We start from the raw sequence: 21,816 nt of genomic DNA on the forward strand, positions 1-21,816 counted from the left end.
ATATTTTCTTGTTGTACAATAAATTAATAAAGGGAAATTCTCAATGGTAACCCCCCAATTTTTGCTATGCACCAACGGTAACCCTCTTGAAAATTAACTATACAAAATGACCTTAATTAAGATTTTCATCTCACTCATAACCTTATTTCATTAAATAGGTGATTAAAGTTACTATAGTTAGATTTGTATTTAAAAAAAAATAAAAAAAAAATAAAAAAAAAAAAAACTAAATTTATTCAACCACCAAAAACCAGCCACCCCAACCAGCCAGCCACCATCTCCCTTTCCGGCAACCACCCCCAAACCACGACCACCCTCAAACCACGACCACCCCCAAACCACCGAACCCAAACCGCGACCACCCCTAAACCACGACCACCCCCAAACCATTGAACCCAAACCGCGACCACGACCACCCTGGATAACCGAATACAGAAACCCGACAACCCGGCCCTCCCTGATCGCCGAACTTAGAACCCCAACCACCCCAGATCGCCGAACCCAAGCCTCGATCACCCCATACCACCAAAATACCCAGACCACCGATCCTTCATCTCTCTTTCTTCTCCGCCCTCTCCTCCACCCTCTCTCTCTTCACCATCCGCCTTCTCCGATCCCGCCCAGAATCGAAACCAAAACAGCCTAGGTCGGAGAAAGAATGGCCACAGGAGAGAGAAGGTTGCGAGGTTAGGGTTTGGGTCTAGGCGGAGGAAAGGGGGAGGCAATTGTTCGGTGGTTCAGGTGGGTGATTCGGCGGTCTGGTGAGGTATTAGGCTGTTTGGTGGCTCCGGTGAGGTCCCACTGAGGTTGGAGGTGGGTTGGCTAGGTCTAGTAAGGGATGAAGCTGGAGGTGGTGGTGAGGTTGGTGTTTTTTTTTATTTATTATTTTTTTTTACAAAGCTAACCATAGTTAATTTTTTTTAACTACTTAACACTCATTAATGTCATAAGTTAGATGAAATTCTTAAATAAGGTCATTTTGTATAATAAAAAAAAGGGAGGTTACCATTGGTGCGTAGCAAAAGTTGGGGGTTACCATTGAAAATTTCCCATTAATAAAGCTTGAATGGTTGAGGCATGAAAAGGTTCAATGAAGTTGGTGGGGATTCAACCGTATGGTACACTTCACTCAACAAATGAGCATGAGACTTAATTTATTGTTGGTGGTGCCATTTGGGCTTTACAATGCCCCAAGCTCCTTCATGAACTGATTGAGTTTCGAAAAGAATTATATTTTGGAAGATTTAGGGTCTGTTCTCTTCAGCTTAAGTTCAGTTCAGTTCAACTCCAATAAGTTCAATTTAGTTCAGTTCTTATCTTAATTTCCTTCTCTCACAAAATATTCAGTTCAGTTCAGTTCAGTTCAACTCCAATAAGTTCAATTTAGTTCAATTCAGTTCAGCTCAACTCAGTTCAGTCAATCAGAATAGGCCCTTATTTTAAGCATGATTTTTAATGTTATATATTTACAAAGCATGGTTATTTAATTAAATGAATTTACTTATCTTGCACTTTTATTAGAATAAAGGAATTGATTTTCAATACATCAAAACTAAAGTCGTACGATAATTGATTTTCAATAAATAATTAAGTCATAACTTTATAAATAATTATTACATTATAAATTTTGAAAATTATCTAATAAATGCATTGTTTTTATAGCATAACTAGTGTGTGGCCCGGGCGATACCCTGGGTTGCTAGTTTGTACTTGTTGATTTCGAGTTTAAGTCTTGCTACAAACATTTTTTAGTTGCCAAACTCAATCATTACATAATGGAAACAAATAGTATAATAAAACACCAATTAACTTATCTAAGTTAACTATAATTTTGTTGGATAAAAAAAAACACACAATTAATAAATTGCTAAGATGGTAAGACTTGTGACTTAAGATTTGTTGATCTTGAGTTCAAGTCTTGTTATAAGAATTTTTTAGATGCAAAACTAGTACATATTGTGAAGGTGACATGTGATGTTTACAGTGACACGTGGCACATATTGCTAACATGTCGAACTTAAAAAAGAGTGACACGTGGAACATATTCTGTTTTAGGAACGCTTTTTAATATATAAGTATAGATAGATATTCGTGTTAAATGATACTTAAATACATCTTTATCTATTTATACTTTAGTATTTAAATACTTTGACCAATAAAGACAATGTCTCCATCCTATTACACTTCTCTATCTTCCTCTCTAACCCAAGTGCCATGTATGTCTTTTACATTATTATTAAATTTGATTACTCTATTTTTCCTTAAATCTTTTATTTAACTTATATTTCATCTTCTATGCACACTTCATCTTCATCTACCCTCTTGAATTCAACCTTTTCCTTTTCTCTCTCTTTAATTTTAGTCCCTCCACATTCTCTATTTAATCCTCATTTTCAATTGAATTTTCAAACATTTAATTTCTTTCAAACATTAAACGTATTGATATATCCTTATTCATCTTTCAAAATAATTTTCTATGAATAATTATTGCACGGGCCAGAGTGCTAGTTCATTTATGATATATGTTTATGAGTAAAAGGGGTGGGGCTAGGAGGTGGGCTGGCCGGCCCCTGCAGCCCAATTCCTTGACCCATTATATTTTTTTAATATGGCCCCTATAAGTTTTTGGAATGTATACTATTGAACTCCATCGTATTATTGATTTATGCTCTGGGTTCAGTGGTAAATGCAAGGGTGGCGGGGTTAAGGAATGATATGGGCAAAAAAGTGTTTTTTTATAATAACCAAAATTACCATTTCCACGTTCCAATATATGTCATTCATACTTCATCTTCTTCTTTTTTTTAATTATTTCACCGTTTCTTTAAACTAGGGTGTCCTACGCACGGAGGGACTAGCTCTAGAGGAAAAGTTGTATTGGCGTGTACTTATACCTTTGGTTTAGGTGGTGGACCGGGTAAATTTAATACGTACTATTTGGTTTATGTGCCTAAAGCCACCAAAATCTTTTAAGAAAATTATTTTTTAAAACCCTCAAAAGTTTGACAGTTTATTTCAAAATTATTATTAAATAATATTTAATTGATTTACATCCCTTCATATTTAAAGTGACAATTGTTAGTTTAGAACTCTTAATTAATGTGCATGTTTCAATAATACTTAGTATAATAGGTCTGCATCACTTCCTATATGGAGAGTCAGCAAGCGTAGTAATATTCAGTTACTTTCTTTCATAAATAAATGTGATATGGAGAGTCTTATATGGCTGGTGTCATTCCTTCTGGGGGCTCTTGTATAAGATCCTAAAAGAACAAGTCAAATGACCTGCAGCTCCTTGAAAGTCCCATTTTTTTTGGTAGGTAAGCTTACTGTACTTAAAAGTTTGGTTTTCCTTAGCATACATCTTCTATTGTACAATTGCAGTTGCAGTACGTATCTTATTGTATGGAGATATGTGCTAAATTCAATTATGTTGTTGAAGGCTCATATATGTGATGATTTTTCTCTTTCATTGTAACAGCTTAAACTTTCTGATGATGTCCAAGTTTGAAGATTGTTAATGCAAGTGTATAGTTCTTTGGAAATCAAGTAGCTACTATAGACTTTTGTTAAGAGAACATTATGCTTCGATTGTATAGTGGTGGTGGTGAAGATGTAAAATACACTTAGCATTTATACTTCAATTTTTTTGTAATAGAGCTACATTATGAGAAATTATGAGAGATATAAAATAAAAATTCTTTTGTATAAGTATTCTTTTGAATCATTTATATCTTGTATGTGAACATTCCAATACCAGAGTACTTTTGTTTTTTTAAAGTATATCTTTAGTATCGGAAAGTTTCAAAACTAAATGGATTTTTTAAACTTGGGAATAATTATGGTAACAATAATTTCAGACACTATAGGGATAGTTTAGTATCGGAAACCAATTTGATACTAAAGTTCTAACTCTTTTGTATCAAATATTTCCGATACAATAGTATGTATATAGTAACAGAAGAATTTTGATACCACATGACATGATAATTGCATCGGAATTTCCGTTACTATTTATATAATACTATTGATTTTTCCGATACTATAGGCACCCTTTTTTAGTATCGGATTAGATATCTGATACCAACCTATAAGCCACGGAGGTACTAGTATCAGTTGAGTGTCGGAAATTATTTCCAATACTAATGACCTTTGGTATTGGAAAACAGCCCTTTAGTATCGCTTAATTTCTGATACTAAAGACCATTTTTCTAGTAGTGCCTAGTGATTGTACAATCACATATTTTTTAGTAAAAGGATATGGAACAAAATTTCATGAATTCTATTTGTATAAATTAGATTGCAATCCGTTCAACTTTGCTAATATATCTTTTAAAAAATGATATAGTACAGTATACTCCGTAATTAAATTGCATTTTTGCTTATACAATTTTTAATCAAAAATTGCATTGTTTGCGATCAAAACGATATCAAAAATAAAAATATATAATAAATATGTAAGCTATCTTACAACTATATATATGAAAATTAAATTTATTGTTCATATATATGAATAAGGATATATGGATATATTATACTAATAATTAATTGATTGTATATATTTGAGTGTAGCATAAAAGTGGGTACTCAATTCTTCGTTTTTTCACTGTTTAGGTACTCAATTATTTTTACTTTGCTTTTGGGTACTGAGTAAATAATTCCGGCCAAAAAAATTAAATCCTCCAAAGAATTCAGTACCTTGGGTTAGAAAATTGAGTACCTTTGGTTAATAGGATGTGGGCCCCACCCGAATTAAAAAACGCGGGTCACACCCTTTCTTTCCCTTTCTTTTTCCTTTATTCCCCCTGTTATTCCCCCTTTATTGTTTCTAAATCGGGAAATACTTGTTGCGTCACTGTCGAAGAAGAACACAGACATTGGGCTAGATTCTGGGGAAAACTTCACCATTAGCCGCCATTTTTTTGAGGTAAGCTCAATTCTCTTAGTTTTAGTTGTTATTTTGATATAAATTTTGGATTTTTTGCCCAATTTTTTATGTTTCTTTCGACTTAGGGTTTTCGGAATTTTGGGGGTTTTTGTAAAGTGATTGATGATGGCGAATGGTTGTGGTTTTTGTGTTAAATTTGTTGCTTTGTTGTTGTTTGTTGTTCGAATAAGCTTGTGTTGTTGTTGAATGTGGATTTTATCTTGTTTACATTGCAAGGGTTGGATTCAGTTTTATGTTTTTCGCACAAAAACAGGGGATGTTTTGGTGAACTTGTGTATGTGTGATTGATGGTGTTATGTGTGTTTTTGTTGTGTATTTGAAGTGGCTAACTTCAAAATATGGTAAATATTCATGTTTAGCGAAGAATGGAGCAGGGAGGAGCTGAAAATGAAATTGTTTCTGTTGAAGAAGGTGTAGCTCCCTGTTTGGGTGTTCAAACTGTGCAAACTGCTCATCCATTGCTGTTTATGGATGATATTATGTCAGAAGAGCTCACAAACTGCAGCAAGACAGAGTCAGGGAGGAAGTTCCTCTACACCAAGGCAACATGTCCCAACGCAAGAATCTCAAGCTTATGTGCCTATGCATGAAAGAGGTATTGGTGTATACACCTACCCAAATGGATTTCAGAGAGAGTCATGGGTATGTAAAGCTCAATTATAGTTAAATTTCTGTTTATTTATTCATTCAAATTCAATTTCTTATTACAATTTCAATGCTGCAGCAAACTTGAAACAAAAGGAAGCATAGTTCTGAAGCAAGTACTACAACTGAAACCATTACAAGACTATGAAGGTACACCCCACACAGGCACACACTCATGCTCACAATAACAAAAATTAGGAAAATTATAACAAAGCTTTGATGTTGAACCTTCTTCTTCAGCTTCAATAATTCTTGCTCCATCTTCAATTTGTTGTTAATCATCAACACCATTTCATCCCTCGCTTCAATAGGGTGAGGCATGTCAACCCATTCAAAATAATTGCATCAATTGTAGCATTTGTAATTCTCACAAATTTTAAACCTCATGAATGAGTGCTTGATTGTCCTTGATATCCTTTGCATAGCCCTTCTGTTACAGTGGCAGCAGTCCATGATATGCACCTTTTGGTTTCTATTTTTTGAAATTTACAGGAGGAGGTGTACTGTGGCTGGAATGAAGAAGCAGCAGCAGGGGCAGACTTGAAAAAGCAGCAGCAGGGGAAGTAGCAGCAGCACCTTCTGTTTCTGTGATTTCCTTTTTTTTTTTAATTTTGCTTCAAAATCTGGGAAAATTCTGTTGATGAATGTAGTTGCGAAGTACTAGACTTGATGAATTTTGTTGCTGGGTATACTGCTACAGATTGTTACTACCTGTATTTGGTGTTTTTTTTTTAAAAAAAATCGAATCAGGGATAAATGCTTTAGGATGAATTTTGCTGAGCAACAATGGAGATACTGCAGGTTCATGGCCTTATAAATATAGAAAATAACGGCTAGTTTCTTTGTCAATTTAATGCATTTATTTATTTTTTTTATTTAAAAATATTAATTTTTTAATTAGGTATGGTTAGTGATGAGTTAAAGGTGAGCTAGTTCACCTGAAAACACTTTGAGTACCCAAAAGCAAAGTAAAATAAATTGAGTACCTAAAAGGTGAAAAAAGCAAGAATTGAGTACCTAATTGTACTCTTAACTCTATATATTTTAGTATAATAATTACTAATATATCTTGTACTATAATTAGTATAATAAATGATACTATTATATTATCTTATATTGTCTCTAATTTTAGTTATAATTTTATAATAATATTATATGAAAATTATACGTGCAAGATTTATAGGAAATAAAATGTCTTTAAAAATTTAGTGAACTAATTTCTTTATTTAAGATAGTAGAAAAGGGCGGGAATATTTTTTATGTCATATTAGGAAAAGATATAGTAGTATCTTTACAAAATCTTATTGTTAGGCAAGATATATTTGTTAAATTGTTAGCCATATTTTCTAGCTTATCTTAGAAAAGGATAATTAGTTTCCTATTATGATTATATTTGCTAAATCTCTTCCTTGTGGCTCAAGGAGAGTAATTGTATAAATATTTGAGGTCTTGGAATAATAAAATCAAGTGATTGAGTTTCAATCTTATCATGGTATCAGAGCCAGGCCCACGATTTGGGACCTCTAATGGTTTGAGTATATTGTCAGGCCCAAGTTTGGGACCTTTAATGACATTAAGTATTCTGGGCCAAATTGAATTAGATCAAGTGATCCTTGAGTTAAAAAGGGACCTTACATGTGAGGGGGAGTGTTGAAGTAAATCCCACCAAGTAACACATGTAAGAGTCCCACATCGATTAAAGAAGAGAGAGTTAAACACTTTATAAGGCTAAGGGGCTACTCCTCCTATTGCCATATGGTTTTGGGATGGAACCTCCTTTGATCTTGTGAAGTGGACTTTCTCTTAGTTTGCGAGTGCAGCCCAGGCTCGCGTTTATCATGGTATCGGAGCTAAGGTTGCTTCAATAATTTTTTTTTTTAAAACCTTCTTCGCCATGCCTGGCGATGACAATACACCCCCACCACCCCATCGTGTGAATGGTAGGTGGATCATCGACACCGGTTGCTCCCATCATGTAACCGGCGATATTTCTTGTTTATTGGAGGTCCATGATGTTCCTTCGTGCAATGTAGGACTCCCGGATGGCCAAAGTGTAGTTGCCATGAAAGAAGGGGTCGTAAAATTAACGGACAAAATTACTCTTTATAATGTCCTTTTTGTTCCAAAATTAAACTGTAACTTGATTTTCGGTTTCACAATTGTGCTCTACTACTAATTGTATTTAACTGTCATGATGGCACGTGGAGCTGTTGATTGTAGTTCCCTCTATTTTAGTATAGTTATAGATAGATAGATTTAACAATCCGTCATGCTTCATAAAGATACATAAATTTTGTATGAGAGTGGAATTTGCCAAGTATATATATAACAAAATTTAATTTTGAAAGGAAATATACAGACTATTTTGAAAGGAGCTTTTATGACTGTTGGTTCATTATTTAGCTTTAATATATATATGTTCTTTGAACATATGTTGGGGAGAATATGAGAAAAAAATAATGAGATTTTTTATTTTTCTTGAAACCTTTTGCAAGTTTTACTAATCATCATCATAATTACAAAAGCTTATCTACATTGATTTGTAATCATCCTACTTGTGATTGCAAATGTTCTTCGTAGTATCTCCTAAGTAAATTTCCGTGAAAACCCGGTTGTAGTATAGGGTCGGAATTATACTTTTGGGAAAGTGATTCCGTTTACGCCTCGAAGATTTTCCGGTCGTCTAATTTGTTTGCTATTTTTGTGACCCTTGTTTAAACACAAAATCCCCAACAGAAATATACAGACAAAATTTTTAATATCAATGGAAAAATTAAGTATAGTGGAAATATGTTGAAAATATTTTGATATCAAATCCGTCAATGATTTGATGTGTAATTGGAATTTTTTGTAAAAAATTTCTACTTTAACTATTTAAAATTTTGTATGATATACTTCCTTGCTCCATTAAATTTTCTACGTGTGTGTATATATATATATATATATATATATATATATATATATACATATTATGCGTAATACATAAAGGAAATAGAAGGAGTCTTAGAAAATTTAGTGAATATTTGCTTTATATAGGCTAGTGGAAAAGAGCGGGAAAACTTTGTTTATGAAAGTGACACGTGGATCTTTTGATTGGAGTGCCCTCTGTTTTAGTATTGTTATAGATTTGATAGGAGAAAAAAAATACAACCATTTGAATATACTACCTCCGTTTTTTTTAAAGTGATACATATTGACCGACACATAGTTTTAGGAAATTTAATTGACTTAGATAAAATAAGAGGTAAGTGGGGTAGTGGAGTATTAAAAAATTGTTATAGAAAGATAGTGGGGTTAATAGTTTATTGAAAAGTAATATATGTGAGAGGAAAATATAATAAAAAAAGTAGTAGTGGGTTTGGGTGGGGACCATGAGAGGAGAGAGATATAATATTTTAATGTATTGTACTGTTTTGTCAAAAAAGGAAATGTATCACTTAAAAAAACACGGCCAGAAATGGAAAATATATCACTTAAAAAAACACGGAGGGAGTAGTTGGTTACTCTCCACGTCACTTGAAGCCTTTCTTGATTATCGTTGGATCTATAAATGACCCTATTCTGGAATATACAAGAAAAGCAATAAAAATACTCCCTCTACATCATTGGCAGATGTATTAAGGTGCATACTAAATCACGTGAATCAGAAGTAAAGAGGAAAAATATTTTGAATTTTTAAAAAAAAAAAACAAAATATCAAAGAGACCTCTTATTATGAATAGGCTAAACATGGGCACGGGCCGTGCCTGGCGTGTCGGGGTGGGGGCCGTGCCGTGCCGGCTCCACGGCGTGCCGTGCCGTGCCGTGCCTGAAATTGGCACACCCCAGCCCACGGCACGGCACGGCCCACGTGCCTAGCGGGCCGAGGGCCAAACCGTGCCACCCTTCTTGTTTTTTTAAAATAAAAAAAATGATAAAAAAAACGAATTAAAAACAACAATGCATATAATAAAAAAAAAATACGAGTGCGATAATCCGAAAACACAAAAAATTGAAAAATAACTTATTTTATTATATGACGGTAGGCGGTACGAATGTACGATAATTCAATAATACAAAATTACAAAATAAGTAATGATAATTAAAAATCGTACAATAGTGTATGAATATTGAATAACTTCATTTATTATACGGAATACAAAGTTCGATAATACAAAAAGAATCAATAGTGTATAATGTAAATATGTAATCATGTAATTATTATTGGTCGTCTTCGTCTTCGCCTTCGTCTTCATCTTCGTCTTCGTCTCCTAGAGGTTCAAGTTCATCCGCCAATTGAGTGGATTGAGAAGTATGAGAACTAAAAGAAGTCGACGTTCCTTCATCGCCGTCGTTTTGTGCATAAGTACGATCTTGAGAACGAGTTTCGGTATCCAACCAATCCTTGAAGCAAACACACATTTCAAGTGTTTCGGGTTTTAGTCTTGTTCTTCTATCGTCTAAAACTCTTCCCGACGCACTAAAAGCTCTTTCGGAGGCAACGGAGGAGACTTGGATAGCAAAAATATCACGAGCCATTGCCGACAAAATTGGATGTTTCACGGCTTGTGATTTCCACCAATCGAGGATGTCGAGGCCAAACTTTTCTTCATCGTCCATGCCTTTCATGAAGTCGTAACTTAAGTACATTTGCAACTCCGAAACATCGCTTTGTGTTCTCTTACTTGATGATGATTCCGTACCTGAAAACTTGGACATCATGTTAGAAGCTTGTGCAAATAAACCTTTGGCTCGTTTACTTACATTTTTGGATGTTTGTGAAGGGGAAAATCGAGACACGGTTCCATATTTACTTTCATAAACTCTATATAAAGAAAAAAACTCATCTGTCACCTTATTTTTAAAAGTTTCAACATCATCTTCAAAATTCATGTTACTATAATAAATATCAATTAATAAAAAGGTGCCATCATATTTTTGTCTAGGATCTAAAATAGAAGCAAAAATATAAATCATAAGAATATCGGTGTTGGAAAACGGGGGGGAAAACTAGCCGTTTTAGAGCTGTTGGAAAACGGCCAAAAACGGCTAGTTTTCCAACGGTCAAGGCACGTGCCGTGCCTGGCCGTGCCGTGCCTGGCCGTGCCACGTGCCGTGCCGGCCACCGTGCCACGGGCCATGCCCGTGCCAAAATCCAAAAAATTGTTCACGGCACGTGCCTGGCCGTGCCACGTGCCGTGCCGGCCACCGTGCCACGGGCCATGCCCGTGCCAAAATCTAAAAAATTGTTCACGGCACGGCCCACAGGTGGGCCGCCGTGCCGTGCCGGAGTCGTGCCGGGCCCGTGCCGCCCGCGTGCCGGCACGGCCCGTGCCCATGTTTAGTATAGGCGGTCTCTTTGATGCTGCTATGTTTAAAAAAGCTTTGTGCTGTGTCGGTGATTTTCTTTATAAAAATATCAAAGAGACCAGTTATTTAGATAACAGATCTCTTTGAAGCTGCTATAATGCTATTGCATTTCACGCTTTTTGCGGTGCATTCTTTTTTCATTAAAGAGACCGGTTAGATTAATAACCGGTCTCTTAAGTTATCTCCCTTTTTTTAAAAAAATAATTATTATTTTAATATATATATCTACTTCTATTTACGTACTATATTTGTGCAACCAATTTTAATATTTTCCCACAAAACTTATCAAATAAGTCAAAAATCATAAAGTTAATGTAATAGTTTTATAGTACTATATTTTTGTAACATGTTATTTGTAATTTTGTAGTATGGATTTTTGTGTCCTATTTTTAGATTGAAAACAATTTGATGAAATATAATTTTTTTATATATAATTTTTGGATTGAATTTAAATATGAACAAGATTTGGAAAAAAAATTGTACTTTTACAGGTAATCAATAATTGATGGTGACTCACGATTTCGGAAATCCTGGATCCGCCACTGCTCTACATTGCACATTTTTAATACATATTCGAACACGTATTTGAAAAAAAAAACTTCTTCATTGTTTATAGATTTAACAATAGCACACAAAATTAAATAAGATAAGGATTCAAATGACATACAATTCTCCTCCTTTAGACTCCTTTAGAGGAAAAGTAGAATTATTATATGGAATTACCAAAACTAATTTGAACAGAGGTAAGTTGTTCATGGAATGTCGATCCAAGCATCATGGCATATGCTATAAGAGGATCGATGCATATATGTTTCATTTTAACTTTGCTCAAAAACAGAATATTTATTACCATATTCTTAGCAACACAAACTATTGGGTCAGTCCAGCCTGACCAAATATATTTTGTCAGTCCATCTATTATTTTTTTGTAAGATATTACAATCTTCTCACACCCTCATTTCTACTCACCACCACCAACAATACTCCCACTCAATCCTACTTAACTTTCTCTCTCCTCCCTCACCTTTAACCCACCCCTATTTTCTCTCTCCTCAACTTCCTGATACATTAGTTCATTTTATTTGTTCATAATTCATGCCTGAATTGAAGATTTGAAGAGGATGGTAAAGATAGTGAAAATAAATATTGTTGATTATATTTGTTCATATTTATGCTTGAATTGGCTTCATAATTGATTGAGATTCTCGGATTTTTCGAAAATCGCCCAAAAAATCGATTTGGGGCTTTCTTGTGTGATGTATAGTTGTCGAAATTGATTGTTCTATATGATTGTATGTTGAATTGTGAGCGTTTGATAACAAATGCATGTATTTTGTTTGAGAAATGAGCATGTTATGTTATACCCATGAGCTTAGTATAGGATCTTTAAGGGTGATTTCACTATTGTTGACCTTGTAATTATTTTTATAAAATAAATGCTATTTTCTTGATTATATCATCTATAATAAGTTGGATGATATCTTATATAAGTTGGATGATATCATCTACAAGTTGGAGGTTATCCTCTAGTGTTAATGTCTCCAATGTTTGACACTCGAAAAGGGCTAATGGTAGGTTATCGTGATCAATCAAACAGGCAACAACTTCAAGATGCTTGACTCCGCGGCTTAAAGCAAACGACATCCAATGATTAAAACGCTTATATTCCATAAAAACATAAAATTGATGAACGAGAATTCTGAGTCTAAACATAGTTATTCTTTCAAATCTGCAAGCGCGCAACGCGTTTGCAACAAATTTGTTATGTTGTTCGAGTGTATCCTCACACGAATGATCAAGCTCGAGTTTTTCAAGTATAGCCTGCATAAATCAAATAAGCACAAATATGACTGTGTGACGGGGAATAAAAAAATATGTTCATCTTACGTTATTTTGGATCAATGAATAAGAACCCACGTGAAAAAACAACCAAGAGAGAGAAATTTTGTACTCTAATTGACCAATCAATCACGAGATGTTGTCTAATTTAACCATATGATTGAAATTTTATTCTTTTTAAATTGGCAAATGTTTATGTCGATGATTGTGATGAAGCCCTTCTTATTATTGATAAAAAATTAATCCTTTTTTTTTAAAAAAAAAAAAATAATCCTTGTCACCTACGTGCATAAGATTATTATTTAAATAGTTTTTATTCTATGTACGTGGCACACATCAAATTTCAATCATACATACTACCTCCGTCACAGGTTATGTGCAACGATTTGACATAAAGCAGAGAGGGAAAATGTCTAATCGTTGCACATAACTTGTACGGAGGTAGTAGCACATTTGCTCTATATTTTTTTTTTGAAATAATAAAATCCTACGTGGCTCTCTGAAAACTCGGGGATAAACTCCCCTTTAAATATACACTAGATGAAGCCCGTGTGATGCACGGGTCGATCTATTTTTTTTTTTTTAAAAATTATTTTTCATATTTATGTGATTACATTTGTTATTTTATTAGTTGTACGTAATATATCATTTTCTCCGTATTTGTTTTCAAATATTAGATAAAATTTCTAATCTCAAAAGATAATATTTCGTATTTAATTATAGTAACCATTAAAATCTCATTGGTCAATTATGCTTATGTGGCACTTGAATTATTTATTGGATATAGCTATAAATTATAATCCTACGTGACATGTTAACTAATCTTAGGTCATAATCCTATTGTAGCGTTTTAAAAATATTAATCGTATGTGACGCTCTAATAATTTTTTAAAAATAAAAATCGTACGTGGCGCTCTAAAATATCTGAAAAAAAAACTCCCTTTTACATATATATCAATCAATACCTATATAATAAAGTAATCCCCAACATTATCCCTAATACATGTGTTATCTTCTGAGTAAAAAACTTCCTGCCCAAACTTTTTGTTTTTTTAATTTTTTTTTTCTTTTAGAAAGGTTGTTACAAGAGACAAATTCAAAAAAGAAATTTTTCCTAAAATATATCTTATATTATTTTTTGTTATCTTCTAATATCTCTTTGTTACTTTCCTAGCTACGAGCCATTGGTGTTTCAAGCACACTGTTTGCAACTAAACTTCATTCTTATTAATGAATTTTTTTTTTTTTTTTTTTGGCGCAACATGTGTATATTTATTAAGATACATCTTATGGTATATCACATACATGAATATGTTGTTGTTTATTTTAAAGTTTTTTTTTTTTTCCAATGATTATGTTTTGTACGTAACATTTTTAAGAAACGAATAATAGAATACTAGTGTAAAAGCACGAGGTTTGCACTAGTATTAGATTAGATTAGATTAGATTTTTGATAAAATTCCATTATTTCATAGGTATAATATATTAATTAGTATATATATAAAGGTATTATCCCGCGAACAAATATATCACTATCCCTAAACAACCCTATCAATTACTCCGTTCTTCGTTTGTGTAACAAGGGTTTACGAATGTCCAAGCGTCGAGTTTCCCGTGGCATTGATTGGGTATTTTGAAACCTCGTCTTTGATATTTTATATAGATATAGATATGTTGCTTCAAATTTTGGTATTTGATTTTTGACTTTGTGGGTAATTATTTCAGTACGGAGTACCTATTGACGAAGTCTTTAAGAAATTAGGGTGTAACAATGGCGGCCTCACTTCTGTGGCTGTTGGAGAAAGATTACGTCTCTTTGGGCCTAATATCTACCAACATAAATCAGTACAACACTTCTCTCTTCTTCTTTCCTTTTTATTTATTTATTTATTTATTTTTATTTTTATTTATTTATTTTTTAATTTTATGTATATATACATAAATTGGATTATTATTGTTATTATGTAACTATCTTAGTTTAGGGTATATGACGATGCATATAATCCTGATTCCCATTGATTAGCTTTTTGTACATACAAAGTATGTGAACAAAGAAAAAAAAAAAGTTCCCAGCTGTAGTTCGAAGGTGCATGGTCAAACAAAATTTCATGTCAATTCAAATAGAGGAACACATAGTTAAAAGTAAAATAATTCGAAAATAAAGGTGTATTTAGAACTTTATATTGTTTTAATTTTGAATCTTTATGTACTACGAATAAAATGTATTAAATACTATTTTATAAATTATGAAATTTAATATAGCTAAACTAATTTTTTTTTAAGTACACTCAATTTTGATCAAATTGAAGAATTATGTATAATTTATACTTCACCGTTTGATTTTTAGATTTTATTATTTATAGGCACGATAAAACATATTCAAGTGAGAACTTGTTTGAATTGTCGTAACGTATAAAAAAAATTCTAGGTTTTAGGGTTTTTGGCTTCGACCCAATAGTTAACTAAATACAATAATTAATTGGCTTAACATTTTATCAGCAATTTTTTTTGCAAGAAACCTTCTTCTATTTTTTTTTAATTTTTTTGCAATGTCATACCTTAATTTTTTTTTTATTTTATTTATTTTTTTTTTTTTTGCAATGTCATACTTATGCCGGAAAATGGGGTCGATTGTTGACTGCCCCAACCCCACCCATGAAACCGCCCTTCCCCAACCTAGTTCACGAAATCACCTCCTCCTTAGCTCCACTCATGAAACCATCTCCCCTCCTCATCCCCATCAACGAAATCAAACCCCCTCCTTTTCACCACCCCGCAAAATGTGGGTTTAGGGTGGCTCGAGTGCAGATTTAGAGTTTAGGGGGCGCAACTAAGGGTGCCGGTGCCGAAAGTGGAGTAGGGGACGGAGAGGGGTGGCTAGGGCTATAGAGGAGGGTTTAGGATGGTCAACACCTTGAACGAGGTGGATTTAGGGAGGTCAACACTGTGAAAAGGTATTTTTGCGGGTGGGCTGAGGTAGTCAACGCCAGAAAAAGGCTTAACCCCCATTTTCCGGCATAGGTATGACTTCGTAAAAAAATAAAAATGATTAAGGTATTTTTTTTAAAAAAAAAAAAATTATAAGGAGTTTTCTTGCAAAAAAATTGCTTATAAAAGGAGGTTCTTTTGCAAAATTTCCTTTACTAATATCCTGTTTTAATAATTTCAGAATGTCGAGAATAGAGTTATTGGTTGTGTAGAAAAATTGCATTGTTAAGCGTGATAAAAGAATTGTGTCAACTAAATAAAAACGGAGGTAGTATAATATAATTATATAAACTCATTGTAATTTTTTTTTATTACTTTGTAAGACTTTATTTGTTATTGTAATTATACTTGCTCCGTTTTAGTTTTTACGGAGTTTTAATACACAATTTTTGGAGTAAAAAGAGAGGTAGAGAGAAAAAAAATAGGGTCCATGTGGTAGGAGAGAGATAGAGGGAATTTATTCAAATGTGAAAATAGAATAGTGCACCCGGGTGCACCATGCGCATGGTGCACCCGGAAAGAACATTAGGTATATTTTTAAGAACATGGGAAAAAAAAAAGAACATACTAGCGTTGGGAAAAGAACATGCTAGTGTTTGAAAAAGAACATGCATATTAGTGTTTGAAAAAGAACATCTTGTGTTTGGCAAAAGAACATGTTTGTGTTTGACAAACATATATATGTTTGATAACATGTTTTTAAATAATACAAAATATGTTCTTTTTGGTTCGTATGTTCTTTGAATTTGGCTCGTATTTTTTATTTTTTATTTTTTATTTTTTATTTTTTTTGAAAAATGGCTCGTATGTTCTTTAAGTAATGAATTCTTTAACGTATGTTCTTTAACGTATATTCTTTAACTTATGTTCTTTAACTTATGTTCTTTTATGTTATTTTAAATTTTGAAATTTGAAATTTAATTTTAAAATGAAATCTTAATTATTTTTAGTTGAAAATAATTTAGAGAGAGAAAAATAAAATAATTATGGAAAGTTAAATTTTTGGAGAAAAAAAAAACTATTTTTGGGAAACTGAAATCTTTGGTAAAGAATTTTTACGTTAATGTGTTATTTTTCATGAAATTTAATAAAGTTTTTATCATGTTCTTTATGTAATGTCTTTATGTTCTTTAGTAATGCATGTTCTTTGTTAAAAACAAACATGTTCTTTTTCAAGAAACTAAATGTTCTTTTTCATACACCTAATGTTCTTTCCGCCTTTTTTTTTAACCGGGTGCACCATGCACATGGTACACCGGGTACACCAACCATACATTAATTCAAATGATGCAACTAAAAAAAAATAGAGAAAGTACGTGAAATCAAAAGAACTGAAGGACTAATTTTGTAAGATAGTGTACTTTTTTAATTTTTGAGGGAAACGTGTAAGATAGTGTACTTACGGTTAATGATATCGGTCAAATCATATATCCATCCCGTCTTTTGTTATGTATCATGTTCATGATTTATTAATAGGCTAAAAGGTGATTATGTTATACAAGTATTAAACTAGTCTGTTACTTAGTATAGATTTGTAATGCACTAATGTAGAAGGTGTCTCATTCATTTAGGTTCAATTGCTTTGGCAAATCGTCTGATCTTCAATTCTGCTTCATAATTAAAGGCCTGTTTTTATTGACTGAACTCAGGTGAACTGAACTGAATGGAATTGAACTTACTAGAGCTGAACTAAACTGAACTGAACTTATTAGATCTGAACTAAACATTTTTAAGAGAAGGAAATTAGGAACTGAACTTAACTTAACTTATTAGAGCTGAACTGCACTGAACTGAATTGAAAATAAACGTATGAGAACAGGCCCTAATTTATTAGCTTTTTTTTTTTTTATTTTTATTTTGCTTAATTATAAGTGATTCTTTTTATCTGCCCAGAAACTATGTTCAGTATCCTGCACTCTCATTGCGACACTTGTATCTTGTCGAATGATTATCCATCTCATAGTTCGTACTGTTAGGCTTTCATGTACATGGTTGTCACAGTGCTGTATTTATCTACCTGGTGAATTACAGGAAGCAAATTTCTTGAAGTTTTTGCATTCAATTTTGAATCCTCGAATGTTGGCTACAATCATTGCCGTTGTCATTGGATGGGTAAGCAGATGATTTTCTTACAATACTTGTACTTCTATCTAATGTTTGTCGGTTTCTCTACTTACAAAATTTTTTTGATTTCAATTTGGTGCAGGATCAGAATTTTAACTGGCCATGGCCAGTGATGTTTGCGGTCATTCTTCTGCATTTGATAACTTCATTAAATATTATTAAATCGGAAAATGTCATTAATGAAAATCTTACCACCCTTATGACACCTCTGGCTAGGAAAGTAAAGGTATAAATTGTTGGTTACAAATATTTAAGATTTTCTCACGCATACATGATTAAATACATGTTATGATTTTACAGGTTCTACGAGATGGTAGGTGGACTGAGGAACATAGTACTTTGTTGGTTCCTGGAGACGTGATCAATATTGAAGCTGGAGATATAATACAAGCTGATGTTCGTCTACTTGGAGAATGCCCTGTAGTCATTGATGAGGTCCGTTTTATTATCAGTTTAACTGCTGTCTGTGCTGTCTACTCTATTGCTGTTGAAAATTACAAGTTTGTGTGGATTTTCAGTATGTGATAACAGGACAAGATATGTCTCTAGTTATTAAAAGAACAGGGGATGCTGTTTATTCTAGCTGTATTTGTGAACACGGAACATCTGAAGCTGTGATTGTTGCCACTGGCAATCAAACTGCGTTTAGGAATAAAGTTTTCCCAAATGACACACCCCACAAAGTTAGATATTTAGAAAGGGTAAGAAGAGTTCGTAGTTGATTTGAACGCCTCGATAACTTGTTTAGAACTACATGTCATTTATTCTTGTTGTGTTTTAGGTCTTGGCTGGCATTTGGAATGTATGCATATGTATGGTTGCTGTTGGGATGTTGGTGCAAATTGCTGTGATGTATCCATTCCAGCACCGTGCATTTCGTACCGGAATTGACAATCTGCTTGTAATCCTTATTGCTGGAATTCCCCTAGCTCCCCATGCCAATGTTTCATTTATAATATACCGAGGCTCTCAAATCCTTGCCCTCAAGGTTTGTGTTTCTTAAATGCTCATGAAAACTTTATTTATACTATTTACAAGGGGAGTCTCACCAAGCAGGCTTACAAAATTTTGAATGTGGTACTTTTAATCTCAGTCATTAAAACCATAAACATGCTGCTAAGTGTTTATCATTGTTATTAGTTGTTCTTAGGACTTAATTGAGACTCTATACAGGGTGCTATCTTGAAGAGATGGGCTGCAATAAAGGAGATAGCCGATATGGATGTACTCTGCACAGATACTTCTGGAATCTTTGCAATGAACAAGCTCACAGCTGATAAGAATCTTGTCGGTCTCGGTACTCGTGTAAAAGTGGTTACAGGTTTGTTTTTTTCAGAATATGAGAGTAATATGCTTTTATCTTCAATACTAAATCAGCGTCTGAGGAAGTTAACTGTCATTTGGCCAATCTAGTGCCTTCCTTGCTTGAGCACAACAAAAATAAGACAACTTCTGCCTCATTGATTAATGATCTGATTGAAAAACCTGATGCTTTCCGTAATGTACACATGTATGCCTACTTGTTTTTTCTCTCATAGTATTGATTGTTCAGTAATGTATATTTTTCTTCAGAGTCCATATATGGAGTTGTTGAACAGTTGCAAGCTAGGAAGCTTGGATGTGGGATGACTGGAAATGATATCAATGACGTCCCTGCTCTGAAGAAGGCCGACATAGGGATAGCCACAGAAAATGCAACTGATGTAGCTCGCAGAGCTTCTGATGTTGTTCTCACAGAGCCTGGCCTTAATGTTATCATTAAAGCAGTGCTAATCTGTCGAAAAATATCACAGAAGATTAAAGAGTACCTTGTAAGTAATTATTTAGAAGTATATATTCACCACTGCTGCTTCAGTCCGTTATTGTACTGTGGTTTTTTTTTTTTTTTTTGGGATTAATTTATTTATTTATTTATTTTCACTTTGGTCCTTTGATTACTTGTTGCGGCGCTATCTTTCAATCTGATTTTAACTTCCTACTAGTAAACTAGTAACACTAAATACATTATTCAATCATCTCATTCAACCTTTGACTCTTTTAAATAATGTACAGATACACACCCTTGCAATGACAGCCCACACGATTGTAAGTGACTTTCCTCTAAATTTTATCTGTAAACTCATCATAACATTTATTTGGCTCTCATGTCAACATCATATCCTCTTTTGTTGTCGTAATACAGCTTGCTTTCATGCTCCTCACTTCCATTTGGAAATTTGATTTTCCACCCTTGTTGATGCTTCAAATTGTTGTCTTCAACGAAGGTCATTATACTATTATCTTGCGCTTTTAATAAAAATGGAATTCGCTACCTTCGCTTGAGGGGCTTGGTCTTGCGTTGTTAACATATTGTTTTGCTCTACAGTTTTAAGTTGCACTTTTGCACCCTATCGAGTTAAACAATCTCTTCTGGTACCTGATCGATGGGGAATGCTTGACATATTAAAACATGGAATAGCTATAGGTGTTTACTTGGCTTTGGGGACGATCATTTTTTTCTGGACTGCATATGAGACGGACTTCTTCCAGGTATATAGATCTGCCTATTTTATCTTCTAATGGTAGTAATTTGGAGTATTCATCTGCTCATTTTTGTGGAATGGACCAAGTTAGAGGAAGTAGATATGGGTAGTCAATATATATTTTTTTTTGGTTAAACGGCTTCCATTACTTTGTCAAGGTTATAAGACAACGCACAGTAGTAGTTTTTGTGGGTATGCCCACACCAAATAGAATTTTACAGGCCATTAAGTAGCTAGTAAGTTATCTGGGGCTGTGCTCCCAAATTTACATCATTAGTTACACCAAAAGCTTAGATCTGCTAATTGAATGTGATTATGGAAAACAGAACAATGGCTTGATAGACACAAGCTTTTTAGTGGCTTTTTTCAATTTTTACTCTAAAATGCTAAATATAAGTAAGAAAACATTCCAATCTTTAAATAAAGCCAATAACTTTACCTAGTCTTATTTATCTATAGTTTTCTAGAATCTTATTATTTCTCGCTCCATCTTCTAACTTACCATGTTCGGTGTTCCTGTTCGAGCTACTCTTAATAAACTAATTATGGTCAATTCATCAAAAATAGATAAAACAGTAAAGACACTATAAAGTTGTCAATCAATGGAAAATAATTTGCTCGAATTGCTAATACTAGACTTAGCACCTAGACATCAACTTAATTATTTCCTACTTTGTACTAAATAATAAGATTGCTGCTTTCTTGAACTTTGTAGAGGGTATTTGGAGTTGCAAGCCTCTTGGTGGAAGCGCCTCATAGTAACAACGCAAAGCTTGTAGCTGCAGTATATCTTCAAGTTAGCATCAGTTTGCACAGCTTAATATTTTTTACTCAGTCAAGAAAATGGTCAAGTGTCATTCGTGATGGAAGCGCTGTTCTAATGTTCCTGGTTGTTCAACTGGTAATCACATCTTAGTTCTAGATTGGTTTTTTTTTTTTTTTTTTTTTTTTTTTTTATGATAATAAATTAATAATGACTATCTGTTGGGTTGCTGTTACGATAGATGGTTACTTGAACATTAAACAAGCGAATCTCATTTATTTTGATATTTCCTAATGAACAATAAACTCTTTTCCTATGTACCATGAACAGTTGGCGAACCTCATTGCTGTTTATGCTGATTGGGGTGCACTTCAAGGCCTTGGTTGGAGTTGGGCTGGTGTAATTTGGCTTTACAACATCATATTATACATACTGCTTCTCTCTATCAAGGTGCTTGGTGCATTTATGTCGTCATTATTAAGCAGAAGGTAGGACATATACACGTGAGTTTTAGTCGTACGTCTTGTCTTTTCCTTAAGGGCTCGTTCAATTCTGATTTACTCCTTGTCTTTTTGACGAATTTATGTTATCAATTGCAGTTAAATGGCTAACGGTGATAGTTGTACCAGCTATGATCA

The 21,816-nt window shown here is 33.5% G+C and overlaps 1 protein-coding gene and 1 long non-coding RNA gene across 2 annotated transcripts; both read left to right on the forward strand.

Annotated features, from left to right (window-relative positions):
- Positions 1 to 14,376: 14,376 nt before the first annotated feature.
- LOC145615120 (uncharacterized) lies at positions 14,377 to 18,115 on the forward strand. The gene is made up of 3 exons (XR_014107230.1): positions 14,377 to 14,626; positions 17,801 to 17,881; positions 17,976 to 18,115. It is a non-coding gene; the product is annotated as an uncharacterized LOC145615120 (long non-coding RNA).
- A 1,403-nt stretch (positions 18,116 to 19,518) lies between these two features.
- LOC145613789 (plasma membrane ATPase 2-like) lies at positions 19,519 to 21,431 on the forward strand. Its single transcript, XM_081668840.1, has 6 exons — positions 19,519 to 19,704; positions 19,946 to 19,978; positions 20,076 to 20,157; positions 20,259 to 20,422; positions 21,131 to 21,316; positions 21,420 to 21,431. The coding sequence occupies exons 1-6, from the start codon at positions 19,519 to 19,521 to the stop codon at positions 21,429 to 21,431; spliced, it is 663 nt and encodes a 220-aa protein (XP_081524966.1).
- The last annotated feature ends 385 nt before the right edge of the window (positions 21,432 to 21,816 follow it).

Source organism: Chenopodium album, chromosome 25, assembly GCF_948465745.1.
Source record: "Chenopodium album chromosome 25, dcCheAlbu1.1, whole genome shotgun sequence".
Lineage (NCBI taxonomy): Eukaryota > Viridiplantae > Streptophyta > Magnoliopsida > Caryophyllales > Amaranthaceae > Chenopodium > Chenopodium album.

Bases quoted from the DNA above. Each gene is read 5' to 3' on its own strand.
- LOC145613789 (XM_081668840.1), top strand. From the start codon at position 19,519: ATGACTGGAAATGATATCAATGACGTCCCTGCTCTGAAGAAGGCCGAC. The intron at 20,158-20,258 runs GTCATTATACTA...TTTGCTCTACAG, and splicing joins AATTGTTGTCTTCAACGAAG to TTTTAAGTTGCACTTTTGCA. The intron at 20,423-21,130 runs GTATATAGATCT...TGAACTTTGTAG, and splicing joins ATGAGACGGACTTCTTCCAG to AGGGTATTTGGAGTTGCAAG.